The sequence below is a fragment of the Chelonoidis abingdonii genome, chromosome 14 (assembly GCF_003597395.2).
Source record: "Chelonoidis abingdonii isolate Lonesome George chromosome 14, CheloAbing_2.0, whole genome shotgun sequence".
In the NCBI taxonomy this organism is placed as follows: Eukaryota; Metazoa; Chordata; order Testudines; family Testudinidae; genus Chelonoidis; species Chelonoidis abingdonii.
The window spans coordinates 5,371,503-5,387,765 of NC_133782.1; the positions used below are offsets into that span (position 1 = coordinate 5,371,503).

General features: G+C 41.8%; 1 protein-coding gene across 1 annotated transcript in view; it reads left to right on the top strand.

The window, feature by feature from the left end:
• Positions 1 to 10,785, top strand: part of OPRL1 (opioid related nociceptin receptor 1) — a 34,263-nt gene extending 23,478 nt beyond the window's left edge. The window contains exons 3-4 of the mRNA XM_032766434.1: positions 6,631 to 6,986; positions 9,694 to 10,785. Coding sequence (XP_032622325.1) covers positions 6,631 to 6,986; positions 9,694 to 10,217 — 880 coding nt within the window. The 3' untranslated portion in view covers positions 10,218 to 10,785. The remainder of the gene's footprint in view (positions 1 to 6,630; positions 6,987 to 9,693) is intronic.
• The last annotated feature ends 5,478 nt before the right edge of the window (positions 10,786 to 16,263 follow it).

A 16,263-nucleotide genomic window follows, 5' to 3' on the forward strand; every position in this document is an offset into this window, starting at 1 on the left:
TTTCAAAACCGCTCGCCACCCCTATTTCAAGTGTCACTCCTCATGCGTAGGAGACAGCATTGGCCATTCAGCTTTGCTGAATGTTGTCAGATCATTCTCAGAAACGCAGCCTAGGGACAGCACTACTGAGAATGCCATTCAACCGAATCTAAGTCTGCAGAAAGGATGGCTGCAGGGGAATGCTGCCCTGCCTTTGTGATAAATGATTAGAGCCTGCCTTTTATTTACCAGTGAGCTAACGAAGTCAAGCTAGAAATAATAATAGGCTTTGTTTAGCTATTTCAGCTCAGCTAGTGGCCAAGCTGCTGACTTCTGAGCCATTTGCTGCCTTGCAGACAGCTTATCAGGGAAAATTCAGAGCAGCGTTAGCCTATCTGGGTACTATGTGATAAAACTCCTGGCTTAAGCCTTACTGAGGCTATGTCTACACCTGCAGAGTTTTTGCATTGTCAGTTTCAACTGTGATAGTGAACCGGTCAAAGAAAAGCACTGGTTTGTGTTCTTGCTTACTTCCACAGGTGTCAGAGAGTATTCACATTTGCAGCACTCCCATTGCTGTAGGAAGGGGAGGGAGGCGATGGCAGGGCATCCTGGGTCCCTGCACAGTCTCCTCTCCCCAAACACTGATAATAGAATATCCAGGTTGGAAGGGACCTCAGGAGGTCATCTAGTCCAATACCCTGACAGATTTTTGTCCCAGGTCCCTAAATGGCCCCTCAAGCAGGGAACTCACAGCCCTGGGTTTAGCAGGTCAATGCTTAAACCACTGAGCTATCCCTCCCCAATCAGCTCCTGTTGCTCAGCATTGCTCCAAGCAGAGGATCTTTTATTCATGGAGCAGGCATTGTCACCTGGCCAGATGATAAGTGAGCGCTTGCCAAGAAAACAGGAAGGAAAGTTTCAAAGCTCCCGGGGCTTTACAGGGGGAGGGGTGAGTGTCTGTTTACCTGGCTTCAAAGCAGCAGAGCTGCCGGCCAGAGTGATCACCTAGGCATGGTGGGATATCCTGCGGAGGCTAAAAGCTGTGTAAACAGGAAGAATGAGTCTTCACTTGCACAGCACTGCAAAAGCATCACCAGTAAGAGCCGTTGGTCTCTTGTGGAGGTGGTTTTCTTTTTGTGGAAGTTTCACCGCAAAAAGTCATTGGCAAGTGTAGACGCTCCCATGGTTTTTGCACCAAAAAGGGATTTTTTCCACTTTAAATGGCAAGTGTAGAGATGCCCTTAGTCATTTTTCAAAAGAAGTCATCTGAGCCTTCTCAGCTGCTAATAACCCAGTTGACCATTGGCTGGGACGTGCTTGCTGAATCAGTATATTGTGGCATGCTGACAGTGAATACATTTGGTAGGACTGAGGGAGACTTGGGGCAGGCTCATGTTTGTGTGTGTGTTGTTTGTGGAGTGCATCTCACAGTACATAACTGGCTTGTGTATTAGGGAGAACATGTCTGTCTCCAAAGCTGCTTCACCCTTCCGTCCTACTTATTAGAAAGTTGGAGGGTAAAGTCAGATAGTTGTCACCCTTACACCATAACAATGCATACATTACCCATTGGGATATCTGGGATACCCACCATAAATATATGAGCATGATGATCAGAGTCCTAGTTTTCCATGATAACCTCCCCAAAAAACTCTCCAATAAAAAAACATAAAAATCCAGGTTTTTCCACAATTAAAATGAAATCTGACATCTGGAGCCCTGCCACCTGGGGCCAGCAGCTGGAGAGGTCCCACTGCCCCGGGACCCAGAGACACCAGCCCAAGACCTACCAACTGGGTCAATTTCCCATATTCCTGTGTGTGTGCCGGTGGCAGGGGGTTCCACTGTATATGTGTTTATTTTTTTCACAAAATATAAAAACTAAAGATTCTCTGTAAAAATGCAAATCCCAGGGGGCAAATTGTTTTCTGGGATTCCTAATGATGAACCCCAAAGCAAAAGAATGCCTGTGGCAGCTGTGAGATATATGGCACTCCATGAGATGGCTTTCTCAATATTTCCAGCCCATTTCTGCAAACTCAGGAGGTTTTGAATAGTTCGGATGAGATCTGCATAAGGGGTTCTTACCCAAATCAAACCCCACAAATGATCTGAAATTCCCCTGTAACTGAATCTTACCATCAACCCCTTCCTAAAGCTGAGAAAGATTAATTCCACCTGTCTGTTAGGGGAAGAATGACTTATTTAGCTGATGGTATTAGTGTGGGTTTCCCCCTCTGTCACTGGTTGGCATAAGCTAGAAATGCTGATGAGGTTCCATCTAAAACTGCTTCCATTATGGGAGAATATTAATTCCAGGCTCATCTCACTGGAGTTAAAAAAACAATTTAATATTTTGTCTTAATTATTATTGTTTGCTTTTAGAATATTCAGTCAAAAATGAAAAAGTCAGAGCCTTCAGGGGCGCTTCAATTTTTCTTAGCTGTCAGACAGTAAAATCACTCCCACAGGAGTGAGCTGAAAGAATTTTAAAGCAGAAATAAATACCAAAACTCTGTTGTTGTTTTGCTTTTTCTGATGCTTGAGAATCTATAAACAACATTCCTCTCCATGGAAATCTGTTTGTTACTACAAATTACTGGAACATGTTCCCACCTTTAAAACACTATAGTTATCTCATTGCACCCCACAATTGCATTTTTTTTTAAATAAAAAGAATTCATATAACCTCTTTGCAGTGTTCTGGAACCACTTTAATAATTTAGATGCATACACAGGTTCTTATTAAATAAACCACAAAAGAATTGGGGGTTGATCAGGGAGCAGTTGAGCTTGAAGAGAAAATGAAGTCAGATTTGAGGTTGGTAATGCGCTGTACCTCCCCCAGTATTTTCCAGTTAATTTTTACAACCAGAAAAAAAAGTCACACATATTATTTCTTCATGTCCCTTGCTATTATTTAAAACATTTAATTCTGTCTATAGTGGTCTGCCACAACAGTGAAAGACATGCAGTTGTGGCTTTTTTATGTAACCTTCACTGGGGTGGATGTTACGTGTCCATGAATTTGTTGATCTCATCACCATCCACAGAAGAACTCAAAATTCTACTTTTTAATGCAAAATCAGTCAGACCAAGAAGCTTGTTGGCTCCTGATTGTGGAGTAAGATGCACCTCCACATTAAATATCCCATGAAGAAATCCATCAGTGAGAAATCATAAGACAGTCTGAGGGAGGCATGGTCATGCGCTAACTGCATGCATGAAGATATAGTCAGGAGATTTATATAAAATAGGACATTTAGCTGTGTAGGCAAAGGCCGTCAATATTCAGAGTCTTCAAGGCTATGATCAATTAGAGAGCTTGAAACACAGACCTCAGGGGTCTGCAGATCCAGCCAGACCCCTTATTGTCCAATGTTTTCTGGTATTTTGTGAGCCTTCTGGATGATGAAGGTTGTGCAGTATTGTACATATACTTTACATACATTGAAGTATTGTGGGGGATGAATGGCTGAATACAATGAAGAATGAATGAAAATACCAGGCAAAGTATTTGGCTTCTAGCTTCAAATTCTGTTCTTCATGCATTCTTTTATCACCCTCATCAACACAGCATCTGATAGCTTTCCACTAGTGCATAAGTGACATGACTAACATCTGTCATGCATGGTTCATTTTCTCCCCAGGGAGAGAATGATGAGAGCAGTGTAGTGTTACAGTGAGCTATTTGGTTTTTTCTTCATATGTCCATGCTGTGCCATGTCTACATGAGAGAAGGCCGGTCACAGAAGTATGCCTTGCCTTGTGAGTGGCATTGTGAGGTTTGTGATGGTCCTTGGTTCCTATTGGAGTTTGTTCCATAGTCTCAGACAAGCGACCAAGAAAGCTGTGTTTCTTGCACAGATGAGGTTCATCTTTGTGGAAGAAAGTTCCATCGTGCTCTAGAACTCAAGGTGTCAACCACCATCCTCATCTTGGAGTTTTAGGCCCAAATCAGCCCAGGTCAATAGGAACTAAAAATGGTTACCACCTGACCGAGCACTATTGCCTTTCTGAAATGGATGCGTGGTCTCCAAGCTGTGGCCTGCAGTCCGCATTATAGGTGACATTAATTCATACCTCTCTGGGCAGTCAAGGCTTTAATGGCTGTCTTCCCAGCCCTGCAGCTGACATTCTACAGGAAAGTGCTTTCACTGCCACCGTAGCTCATTATGGAGGCACCAGTTGCAGCCCCATAGTTAAGATTAAGTTTTTTGCTATGCAGAGGGAGTCAACCTGTAGTTATATATGAAAAACACAGCTTATCCTCCCCCAAAATTACAGCACTTACTCTTTAATAGATCTCCATATATACAGCTGATATTCCAGCACCTATCACCAGCACTAAACATGAATAGAGCTGAGGGCAATGTTTCACTTTTCAAAACCATTTCAAGACATTTTTATGGGTTTTTTTCAATCAGCTTTAGAAAACAATGATTAAAAGTGCTATCTACGCTTACCTTTCAAGGGAGCAAAATGAGACTGCTAACTAGCCGGTGTTGGTTCATGGTTCCCAAGCCCTGTCATATTTCTGAATCACATATAGATGATTTCCAGGCTTAAGGAAACATTACTGGTCCAATGGGAACTTGTAGTTCACAACTGAGCCGATTAGATCTTGGTTCACTCACTGGCTACTGCTGCTTGTGCTTGCAATCAGTGAAAAGTCTAAATACGCTTGAGCCTTACCACTGTTACCACTATTTACTTTCAGCTGCTTTGCACTGCCTCTAGTCTGAAGAACTGCTAAACTTTTCATATACACAGTCAGTGTGAGAGTCAGATCTAAACATGCTCCAAAACAAAAAGAACAAATCAATTTCTATTAGGGCTGATACCTGTTCCAGTTTTCCCAGGATTGTCTCCTTTTTTAGGTAGCTGTACTGGGAAATCCTGTAAGTCTTTCTGGAACCTTAAAAGCACAAGCACCAGAACCGGAAAAGCTAGGGGGGCATTCCCCCCACTTTTTAACAAAACAAACATAAGCGCAGAATTCATGTCCTCCCGCAGATTTTTTTCCCCAGCAGATTAACAAATTCTGCTGTGGAGGTGCTGCAATTACACCTTTTGCCCACCAGGGGCTGCCGTGGCACCAGAAAAGATGGCAGCTGGCTCACTACCAGAGCACCAGTTGAGGAGAGAGAGGGGTCACTTTGGCCTTGCCCTTTCCCCCCAATTCTAGAAAGGCTCTGGTGCCCTTGCTTTAAAGTCCTGGCTTTGTCAGTTAAGAGACCTCTGGCTCTCCTAGTTCCTAGTGGTTAGAGCTCATAGTCAGCTGTAAGCCTGGTGATTTCTGATTTCCACAACATTTTAAAAAAAATATAATGCAGTAAATACTGAGCACAAAAAAAAATGCTCAGAAGAATTAGTAGCGCTGATTTCCAAAATTCTGCACATATTCATGTTCTTCCTTTTCTAAAAGAGGTTGCCAAGATTTTTATTTTATTTTTAATCTCTCTGTCAAGATTTAAATGCCAACAGATGAAAGAGATTTAAAAGTCCCCTATAGTCATAAATATGATTAGATGCTGATTAGTAGGAAATGCAAACATAAAGCCAACATCTGACAATTTGACGTTTGTGTTTGGTAACAAACTGTCCACAGACCACACTTAGGCCAAGTTGGGTATTTGTAGGTTATTAGTCCACAAGTAAGCAGTATTTTGAGCTATTATCATTCATATTTGTTTTGCCTTGAATGGACTGTTTGGAGATCTCTAATGCAACCTGCAATGAGCCTAAAACTGCTACAGAAATTAAAATCCCCTGTACAGAAGATGCCACTTAATGGGCAATGTTCTGTCTTAAGAGATTGCCCACAAAGTAACCACAAACATGTTAAGCACAATTTACTGCACCTTCATTAGAAAGCCTTCTCTGTTAAACAACTGGTTTTTCCAAGTCCTTAGCTACTTTGTGATTCACTGTTATTTCAGTCCTGAGTGCATTTTTACAGAGAAATTATACATTTGGGGATTTGGGCATTGCCTTCAATGGAACAGGATCATTCCCCCTGAAAGCACATTTCTCTTCACTCCTTTTAATACTACTACTAATAATAATAATAAAAAAATGGATTTTTAAAAATATTGTTTGCTTTTGACTGTTTATGCCGTTTACATTTTGCACTACAATTAGCCTGGGGAGACAATGAAAATAGATGGGTCAGTTTTACCTTCAGGTTCTCTTGCACGAGAACATTGACATCTGTGGCTTGCAAATATGGTAGGAGCTTAAGTCCTCTTCTTCAGATCTGGTGTTGCATTGGAATTTAAAAATCTAGAAGTGTGTTAATCAACACAGTGCTTGGGAGAAGCCAGTGGACCTTTGGGAGGAAGAGAGGAGTCTCCTGCTCGGTTATTTGGGCTGGGCATTTGGAAGGAGATTTTAGGTATAAGTCTTGATCCTGGAATGGATCTGGGTGAGCAGTCCCATTGACGCCAGCGGGAAACCACACAGGCACAGGGCTCTGCCTGTGTGGATTTGATTGCAGGATCTGGGTCACGATTTGTAAATGGTCTTGTGTTCCTCTGGAAGAAAGGTGCCTCATAAGTGTAACTCATTGCCGATGCTAGTCCTATCACAAGCCGTGGGGCTGGAAATCAAGTGGAAATTTGTATATCAATCTCTCCTTTGTTTTAGATTCACCAAGATGAAGACGGCCACCAATATTTACATCTTCAATCTCGCCCTGGCCGATACCCTGTGTCTGATAACCTTACCCTTCCAGGGTACAGACACGTTCCTCGGGTTCTGGCCCTTTGGAAACATCCTCTGCAAGATCGCCATCTCCATTGACTACTACAACATGTTCACCAGCACTTTCACCCTGACTATGATGAGCGTGGATCGTTACATCGCTATCTGTCACCCCATCAAGGCACTGGATATCCGTACCCCCCACAAGGCCAAAGTGGTCAACATCTGCATCTGGGCCCTGGCTTCAGTCTTCGGTATCCCAGCTATGGTGATGGGGTCAGCAGAGAATGAAAATAATGGTCAGTAAAAATGAAATAATGGGATATTCTCCAAACTAGACTCTGCATCCATGTGAGAGGTTCACAGGGTTCCAATACCACTAGCTCATTAAGTCTGCTACTGTAACACTCCTTCCCTCATGGGCTATAAGCATGTTTTAAACCACAATCTTCATCTCCACAATATAAAATGTTACTTGAGATAAAGTAATAGTTCCATTAGCTGGTAGTTGTAGTAGGTTTTTATCCTTTGGTGACAAGAGCAATGTTGCACGTGGTTTGGGAAAATAATCCTTTCCTACCCCAGTGGCACTCAGTTTGCAATCTGAAGCATGAGACTTGATTTCCCTAATGTCTGGTAATCAGTTCATATGCATCTGTTATCCATTCTCCTGCATGCAAGAGTCCCTCTTACAATCTTACAGTGAGTCCTTTAAAAAAGAGTGTTAATTGTGATCCTGTAGTATGTACAGATACACCACTGTGGAATTAATTCTCTGGCAGCTCAGCTGTTGGATCCTGACCAATCAAAAAACGTAATGACAATCTCAAAGCAATTGCTGCTGGACAAGAGTCAGAAATGTAGTGCCTTTATCTCTGTCTTCCTAGCCCATTTCCTTAGAATCTTTCCTTTTTTGGAAATTCTGAAAATCCTCTTGGTTTCCCCTATTTTAACCCCTCTTTCCCTGCAAGGCTTTCTATCATGGCCACCACTTTTCTAGTTGAAGGGGGCCATCAACATTGATAGTCAGTATTCACAGCTATTGTAATACTGACAGACCCTGGTCATCAGTGGGTGGGATGGAACCTGGGACCTCTGGAGCTTGAGCCTCTACAGTATGAGCTAAAAGCCAAGTGCTTGTTAGCTAAGGCTGTAGAGCAGACTCATTTTCTCTCTCTCTCTAAATGGTCTCGGGGCCACTAGATGGGGCAGACCACCACATCCAGAAGGTGTGTGGGTAACACTATCACCCTTTAAAATCTCTGCAGCCAGCAGTTGCCATGTCCACACTGTTGAAGCCATAACAATTACCGAGTCAGAGAAGTTAATACTTATCTTGGCACCCAGAGTATTTTTTCTAAACAAACAAACAATTAATTAAAAAAATAAAATAAAAGCATTGGTCCAGCCCTTACCGATTCTCATTTCACATGGCTGAGAGTGATGAAAAGACCGTGATCTTCCGCCTGTGCTCTCCACTTGCCCACAAGCCTCAAGGGACCAATGAGCTTTCCTGACTGCTTACCCAGCTTGAAATGAGGCAGGGTAATCTTGGGCTTCCAGGGTTTTAACATTCACTTTAATGCCATCCTTAGCATGCAACTCAAACGATCAGCACAATTTTTGCAATTAAGAAGAAGGAAGAGACTAAATCTGTGGGGCCATAAAGCACTGTGGATCATAGTTCATGACCTCCTGGTGGATTAAGCCTGACACATTTCATGACCTTGAATGGACACTTTAGAATATGTGTTCATTACTTAGGGTATGGCTACACTTGCAGCTGTACAGCGCTGCCGCGGGAGCGTTCTCGCGGCAGCGCTTTGAAGTGTTAGTGTGGTCGTGACGCCAGTGGTGGGAGAGAGCTCTCCTAGCGCTGCAGGTACTCCACCTCCCCATGGGGATTATCTTACAGCGCTGGGAGCCGCACTCCCAGTGCTGGGGCACTGTTTACACTGGCGCTTTACAGCGCTGTAACTTACTGCGCTCAGGGGGGTGTTTTTTCACACTCCTGAGCAAGAAAGTTGCAGCGCTGTAAAGCACCAGTGTAGCCAAGGCCTTATGCTATACTATCGGTTCAACCTTTTATTTAGCTGTGACACTCTCACTACCTTTCCCAAATCTGAAGAACAGCTCTGTGTAGCTCAAAAGCTTGTCCCTCGCACCAGCCCACGTTGGGCCAATAAAACATATTGCCTCCCCCAAGTTGTCTCTCTACATTTCATCAACAGACTTTCTAAAATTCTTCCTAAGTACTTGTCCTAATTTATGGCTACACGGGAAGCTGAACACTACGGCAAGATACCTAGTGCTGTTAGCTGTCCTTATGGTTTCAGAAATTTGGTGAAAGGGTCTCTTCCTTAACATGGCATCTCTCTCTTTTTAAAGCTCCTGGGGGACGGGAGCAGTTGCATCACCTGCGTGTGCATTTATGCTCAGTGTTACGTGGAAAGTTTTAGCCCGAAGGGTGTCATCCTTTAGACATGGCTTTGTTAATGAATTCCACTTGGTGTGCCTTTACTTTCTCTGGGAATATGGATATTTCTTGTGTAAAGCTACTTACAGGAAGACTAAAAGGTGCCGGGAGAGAGAGAGAATGAAAACTTGCTCTTTGACCTTGGGCAAGTTGCTTATCAATCTCTCTGTCTCTAGTCACCCAGGGAAAGCACTGTGCTTTAATGGGTAGGTCACTCGACTGGGATTCCAGAGACCTAGGTTTTATTCCAGCTCTGAAACTGATCTGCTGTATCTCCTTGGGCAAATCACTTCACCGTGCCTCTGTTTTCCCTTCCACTTTTTGTCTGCTTAAATTGAAAACTCAGGGGCAGGGCTGATTCCTGCTCTGTGTTTGTACACAGCCTAGCGCAACGAGGCCCTGAGCTCTGTTGAACATTAATAAAATAAATGAAATTAGCAACAAGAGTGACTGAAAGAGAATTACTGGATTTACAGATGGTACCAATGTTGTTCTCAATGCAAGTTGTTGTCTTTTTCTTTTCTTTGTAGAGATTGATTGTCTAATTAAGCTCCCTAAACCTGTGGATTACTGGGATCCAGTATTTGGGATTTGTGTCTTTCTCTTCTCCTTCATGATCCCTGTGTTGATCATCACCATTTGCTACAGCCTTATGATCCGGCGTCTTAAGAATGTCCGTGTTCTCTCAGGCTCCAAGGAGAAGGATCGGAATCTGCGGCGCATCACTCGAATGGTCCTGGTGGTGGTTGCTGTCTTCATTATTTGTTGGACCCCCATTCAGATTTTCGTGCTGGTCCAGTGCCTGGGTGCAAAGGCCGAAAGCGAGCTCGAGTTAGCTATCTCGTGCTTCTGTACTGCACTGGGATACGCCAACAGCAGCTTAAACCCTGTCCTCTATGCCTTCTTGGATGAGAACTTCAAGACGTGCTTCAGAAAGTTCTGCTTCCCCACCGCCTTCAGAACAGAGCTCCAGATGTCCAACAGGATGTGCAGCATCGCAAAAGATGTGGTTTATGCCTGCAAGAACTCAGAGGGGACTAACAATCCAGCATGACTAGGCATGGAAATTCCCATGGTGGCTGTCAGCCAGCAGAGCCCAACGACCCCCACTTCAGAGCTAACTCAGATAACAGCTCTTTAACAGGAGCTTTCTGACCCAGAATGGGAGACTGGAAACCGAGGCAGCAACCTGGGGGCAGGGCAAATAAAAGAATTGCAAGAGCGTGCGGGAAAGTGAGCCATTTTAACACCTTTCTTATTACACTGTTCTCCCCATTAAGCACTAGATTTTAACTCAGTCACCATTAGGTCCTATGAGCCACTAAGGACATGCACTTTGCATATGGTGGTAAAGAATTCAGGAACTGAAGAGTCAAACTCAGACTTTGCTCCTGAGGTTTATTTTGCCATTGCTGCTAGAAAGCAGACAAAATGCTAATAACTTTTCTTGCTTGACTTATTTCAGTGGCTCATCAAATAATATGGATTGCCATGTGCTTGTGTGGGAATTTTAGGCCAGCCATGGCTCTCTGAAATGTGGCTTCATTAACTCCAAAGCAGGGAACAGCAGTGAAACAAAACAAAGATCATTTCCAGAATTACTTATGACTGGGGAGTCTGTGTGTGTGTGTGTTTGGGGGGATTCAGACACTCTAGCTAGGAAAGAAAGAAGACTAGACAGTGTCACTGCATGGCTGGATATCTCAACTCAAAGCCACTTAAAGAGAAGTAGACAACTTCCAGTGAAGGAACATACTAAAATCAAACCTTGTGCCGCAGAGGTGGGGGGCAGGGTGGGAAAGGTGTGATGGGATTGTAAAAAATGACAAACAGCTGCTTGGAAGGGGTAGAAGGCAAGACAAATGAAACAAATGTCAATTCAGAGGAAAGAGCTGGAATTGCTTTTTCTATATTTTCATTATAACAATGGATTGTACTTTGTGTGTGTGTGTGTTTGTGTATGTATATATACACACATCTATATAGATATATAATTAATATTTCAACTTGCCAGACATTTCTCGGAGGGTTTTCCCAATGGAGTCAAGATGACAGGTTAAATCAATGGAGTGGCTTAATCTGGAAAGACAGTTCAAGTTAGTTATGATGTCCTGAAGAAAGTACTGATATTTGACAGCAAGGCATCCGAAAACACCCCAAATTCCTCTGCTATCCTCCCTTCTGCTCCCTGTAAGATGGACAAACAGATCGGCTGAGTGATGCTGCAGACAGAATGCTGGAAGAGGGAGCCTTTCCCCCCTAACGTGCTCTGGGCATACTGCTCCAATCAGCTAGTGGGCACCCCCACTCAGTTGTGCATCTCTTTTATGACACAGCAGACTTGTAACCTCAAGTGAAATCATCTGCCCTGTTGTGTCATTAAAAAATGAAAGTGTTTATGAAGAATAAACCACTTAACTCTCCCTCCACAGGCTGCCTCTGAAAATGGAACCTTTTCTTTCTGTAGCACAAGAGACCAGGAGACTATTGTGGGTGGCAGAGAGTGGGAAAAAGGTTTCCGGACTGGCTGAAAGCAACAGGACTTTTTAAAACAGTTTGAGCTGGGGGTGGTAGGCTCCAGAATGAAGGAAGAGCAACTCTTGCACTTCATACCAATTGTACAGATTTTCTTGTGCTCTGTTCTGCAAAATGATGTATTTTTACTGTGTTGATGTGCTGACATTTTAATGCTGCACTGTTCTTTATATATATATATATATATATATATATATATATATATATATATATACATATATATATATATGCTGGATGAGAACACGTTATATTTCTATGTAAAGTTTTTTCTCTTTTGGAAAGGCTTAGAGAACAATTAAAATTCCTAAGTCACACACCTAGGAACCTGACTACTTGTAAACTATGTTAAATTGTACATGCTCTGGGAACCAGAAGGAGTCTCAAACATTTGTCATGGAATTTAAATGGATTCTTCAGTAGAAAACTTTGTCATTAATATTTTCTATTAAGAATTGGGGCAGGGGGAGACAGGCCCAGTAAGTACTTTGCAATGGATAGTTACCTCCAAACAATTGCAGCAGCAATGAGGACTGATATGATTACCGATAATAAAATATCAAGCATGCAGAGAAGTAACACCTGAAAACAACATATCTTAAAGCCATTGCTGGCAATTACATCCATATCCTCGGAAGATAAAAATAAGTTTTTTTAATCTTTTTTAATTTTTAATGCATGTAATGACAACACTACTATTCAATGAAGAATCTTGATTTTTCTTAACCATTAGCCGTCACCTCTTTTGATAGGGTCGTTTACATGTTGTACACAAAGTGTAAAGAAGTTGAAATAGATGCACAATCACTTTCTGAAGTGCTGTTAGGAGACCGAGGCAAATGAGGTTTTTGACAGGAGAGGTTCAGTTAATGACTGATCAAAGAACCTCAGTGAGACCCTTTTTAGTTCTTGGTTGGATTGTTAAATACTTTTATGTCCTAAGAAAAACTCTGGGGTTTCTTTGATCATTTCAGATGACACACGCACACATATATATATTAAAGTTGGGTGGTATTTTTTAAACAGAACTGATTTTCTTATCTTAACCTATGCTCAACAATCCCACAGAAACAATGTACTCAGTAAGTGTCTGCCTACTCAGCTTTTGGATAATTCGTGGCCTTTGCTGTGAGTGTGCTTATACATTCTGATTTATGCTCAATGGAATTTGTTATAAGAAAAGCAACTGCAACAACAATAGAAGCTTTATTGTACTGTGGCTCTGGAAGTAAAGAATCATGGCTGGCTGAAATGCAAGCCCTTTAATTATCTTCTGAAATTGTGGTGGAGGTATGATTGAGCTTATGACTATTGCAGTGTAAATGGCAATTTCCTACATGGTTACTTGTGCTTTAATAAAGGAAAATAAACTCCTGCACTTTGAATGATGTGGAATGTGATGGCTCAATTCTATGAACTGCCTGGTTGTTGCCACAGTGGAACTACTGGAATATTTGCTCTTTAATATATAGGCTGATTTATAGGGGAGTAGCCATTTATGGGTCAGTCCCAATCAGTAAGATTGGTGGGGTTGATCCCAACACCCACTGAAGTCAATGGGAGTTTTTTGATGTTGACTTCACTTGAAGCAAGGCAACGTAGAAACAGCTAAAATAGAAATGATAGAAAATAGGCAGCTAGATGCTAACAGCCCAAGTTCAGCTGTATCTGTTCATTAAATTAATCAGTACCGGACTGATCCAAAACCTGTTGAGCCAATGGGAAGGATCTCGTGGACTGGGATCTGGCCCATAGAGTACAACTGGGGAAAGAGTCCACAACTGCTGATTGGTCGTTAGAGACAAAACCAGATGGCCATTCCATAAGCAAGATAATCCCAGCTACTAAAATTTAGTCATACCCAATCACTTCTGGCTCTTGTGCTGTTAAAATTAACCATTTGTAATAGGTTTAGCTGTGTTATAAGCATAAATCTGTTTATGACAAGCTGTAGGAAAGAATGTTAATACTTTGGAACTGGGAAAGATGGATCATTTGGTAAGACACGCAATAAAGAAAAGTGTCTGCTATCATCACTCTGTTCAATGTTCTTCTCAAGCCAAGGAAATGTCAGGATTGGTTTTTTTCCTAAAAGAAGAATGAAAGCCAGTGTGTAAAAAAATAAAAAAATTAAGCTTGTATTTCCCTCTATAATGTGTTTAATTTTAAGCACCCAGGTATCTGATCTCCTGGCTTTTCCATAAAAGACAACTGCCTTATTTGGTACTATGGATTCTAAGAGTTCTTCCTGCCAGAGATGGCACAAATTAGACCATGTACTAGCAATCCGAATAGGAAGGACAAGGAATAATTAGACTTATACTGAACTTTCATTCCTCATGGCCCTCCTGTTAGGTCAGGGTCAAGGCATGGTTAGATGATGTGCTGGTGGGGAGCTTCCACTTCTTAGGGGGTCTGTGCTCTGTGGATAATGGAATATTTTCCCCCACAAAGTCTGTCACCTCTCACTAGCACTAGACTCACAATTTAAAAACTAGAAATATGGTGGTAATTTTTAACAGTGAGGGTAATTAATCACTGGAACAACTTGTCTGGGGAAGTTGATAGGTTCTCCATCACTTGAAGTCTTTAAAGCAGGATGGGTTATCTTTTTAAAAGATATGCTCTAAATCCACCAGAAACGTATGGGCTTGATGAAGAAATTCCTGGGTAAGCTTTTCTGGCCCGTATTATTCAGGAGGTCAAACTAGATAGTCCCAATAGGTCCTTCTGGTCTTAAAAATCTATGAATCTATGAAAAAGGTAACAATCACCTCTCCCCCATACTGAATTCTCAGTATTCCAGTGAACCAAAATCCCAAGGTAAAGACACAGGAATAGTACCTTGAAGAAAACCTGACTGTGAAAACCTACAGCTGCAGCTTATCTATGGAAGAATGCTTATTATTTATATTTCTACCCAAGATGCGCCCTTAGTAAAAACATCCTCTTATGCAGACAAAGCACAAAGTCTATTAAGATCTTCATGTTAATGCAGAAATACTCATTAATGTCTCAGATTTCATGGTGAAGATTTGCTAAATCCCCAAATAACTGCACCTCCGCCTCTGCACTCCAGTCTCTGATACATTATTGCTAGACAAGATAATATGTGCATAGAGACTCTGTGATTCTTCTCACCGACTGCTACTTTATGGCTGCACATTTAAAGTGAATGCTGTTGATCACTACTGTCTGTATATTTTAATGAAACAGACTTCTCCAGAAGATGATGAGGGCTACAATCCCTTTTATTTCACGTTAAACAGAAAGGGATTTTTTTAAAAGGAACAAAAGAGAGCTCAGTTATCACAAAAGCCATTAACTTTCCCACTAATTTTCTGTATTTCCCCATAGATTTCTGAAGAACTTTCTCTCATTTATGCCTCTCTATTCTATGCAGAACATAGGACCTTCCCTCTTTGCTGCAATCTTAGCTATCTACCTATATTTTTTGATAGCTTTCAGTTCTGTTTCTGTTCTGTGTTTCCCTGTTATCCTTGGTCTTCCATGTCACCTTTTGCCTGAGGAGTTCCAGTCCAATGTCTGTCTTGTTATGTTAATCAACTCTTTCCTCCATGTATGCCCTAACCCATCCCAATTTTTGTTCTGTAATCTCCTGTCCTATCAGTTTCTGTTTTGCCCTCCTCCAGAGTTCTTTGTGATTTTTTTCCTGGCCATCTGATATTGAGGATTTGTTTATGAAAATCTGGAGTTTAGATAGTAAGGTCTTAATAAGTCTCCAAGTTTCAGCATTATATATTAAAACTGACTTTACAATGGTGTTAAATATTTAAAGTTTAGTTTGGAAGACAAGATTTCTGTTTCTCCATGTCAGCTTTAGAATTACATCGACATGTCTGGCTGTCACTATTCTGGCTTTAATGTCTTTAATTTGTTTTGAGTGTTGTGCTTAAAATGCTGCCAAGATATGTGAAATATCAGACTTCTTCTATGTCAGTCCCAAAAATTGCATCTTGAATTGAAACTCAAACTGTGTATTCCCGACTTCATGCAGTGTTACTATGAATATGCTGATGATTGCATAGATTCATCATTATGACTTTGCAGGATTCAGCACAACTTTCACATTCTGCATGTTGCATTAATTTCTCATTCTTTATGTGCAATTTAAGATTATAGTCCTCATTCTCAAAACCCTGTCTGGAGGCTACATGAAGCACTACCCCTATTTATGTGCCACTCCATGAATACTGTGCTCAGCAAGGACAATGCACCTGTCTGTAGCATTGAAGAGATAGGAAATGGAGGTTTGTTCCAGATGGTGAAAGCAGCAGAGGGGAAGGTTCTCACACCAATAGCTGGAAAAATGTTTGAGAGGGAAACGATAGTTCAGCGGTTAGGGCATTAACCTAGCAGTTACGAGACCTGGGTTAATTTCCTTGCCCTGCCACACACTTCTTGTGATACCTTGTGCAAGTCACTTAGCTTCTCTGTTCCTCTGTGCCCTATCTCTAAAATGGGGACAATAGCACTTTCCTACCTCACAGGGCTGTTGTGAGGATAAATACATTGAAGATTTGGAAATGCCTTGAAGCCTACTGTTG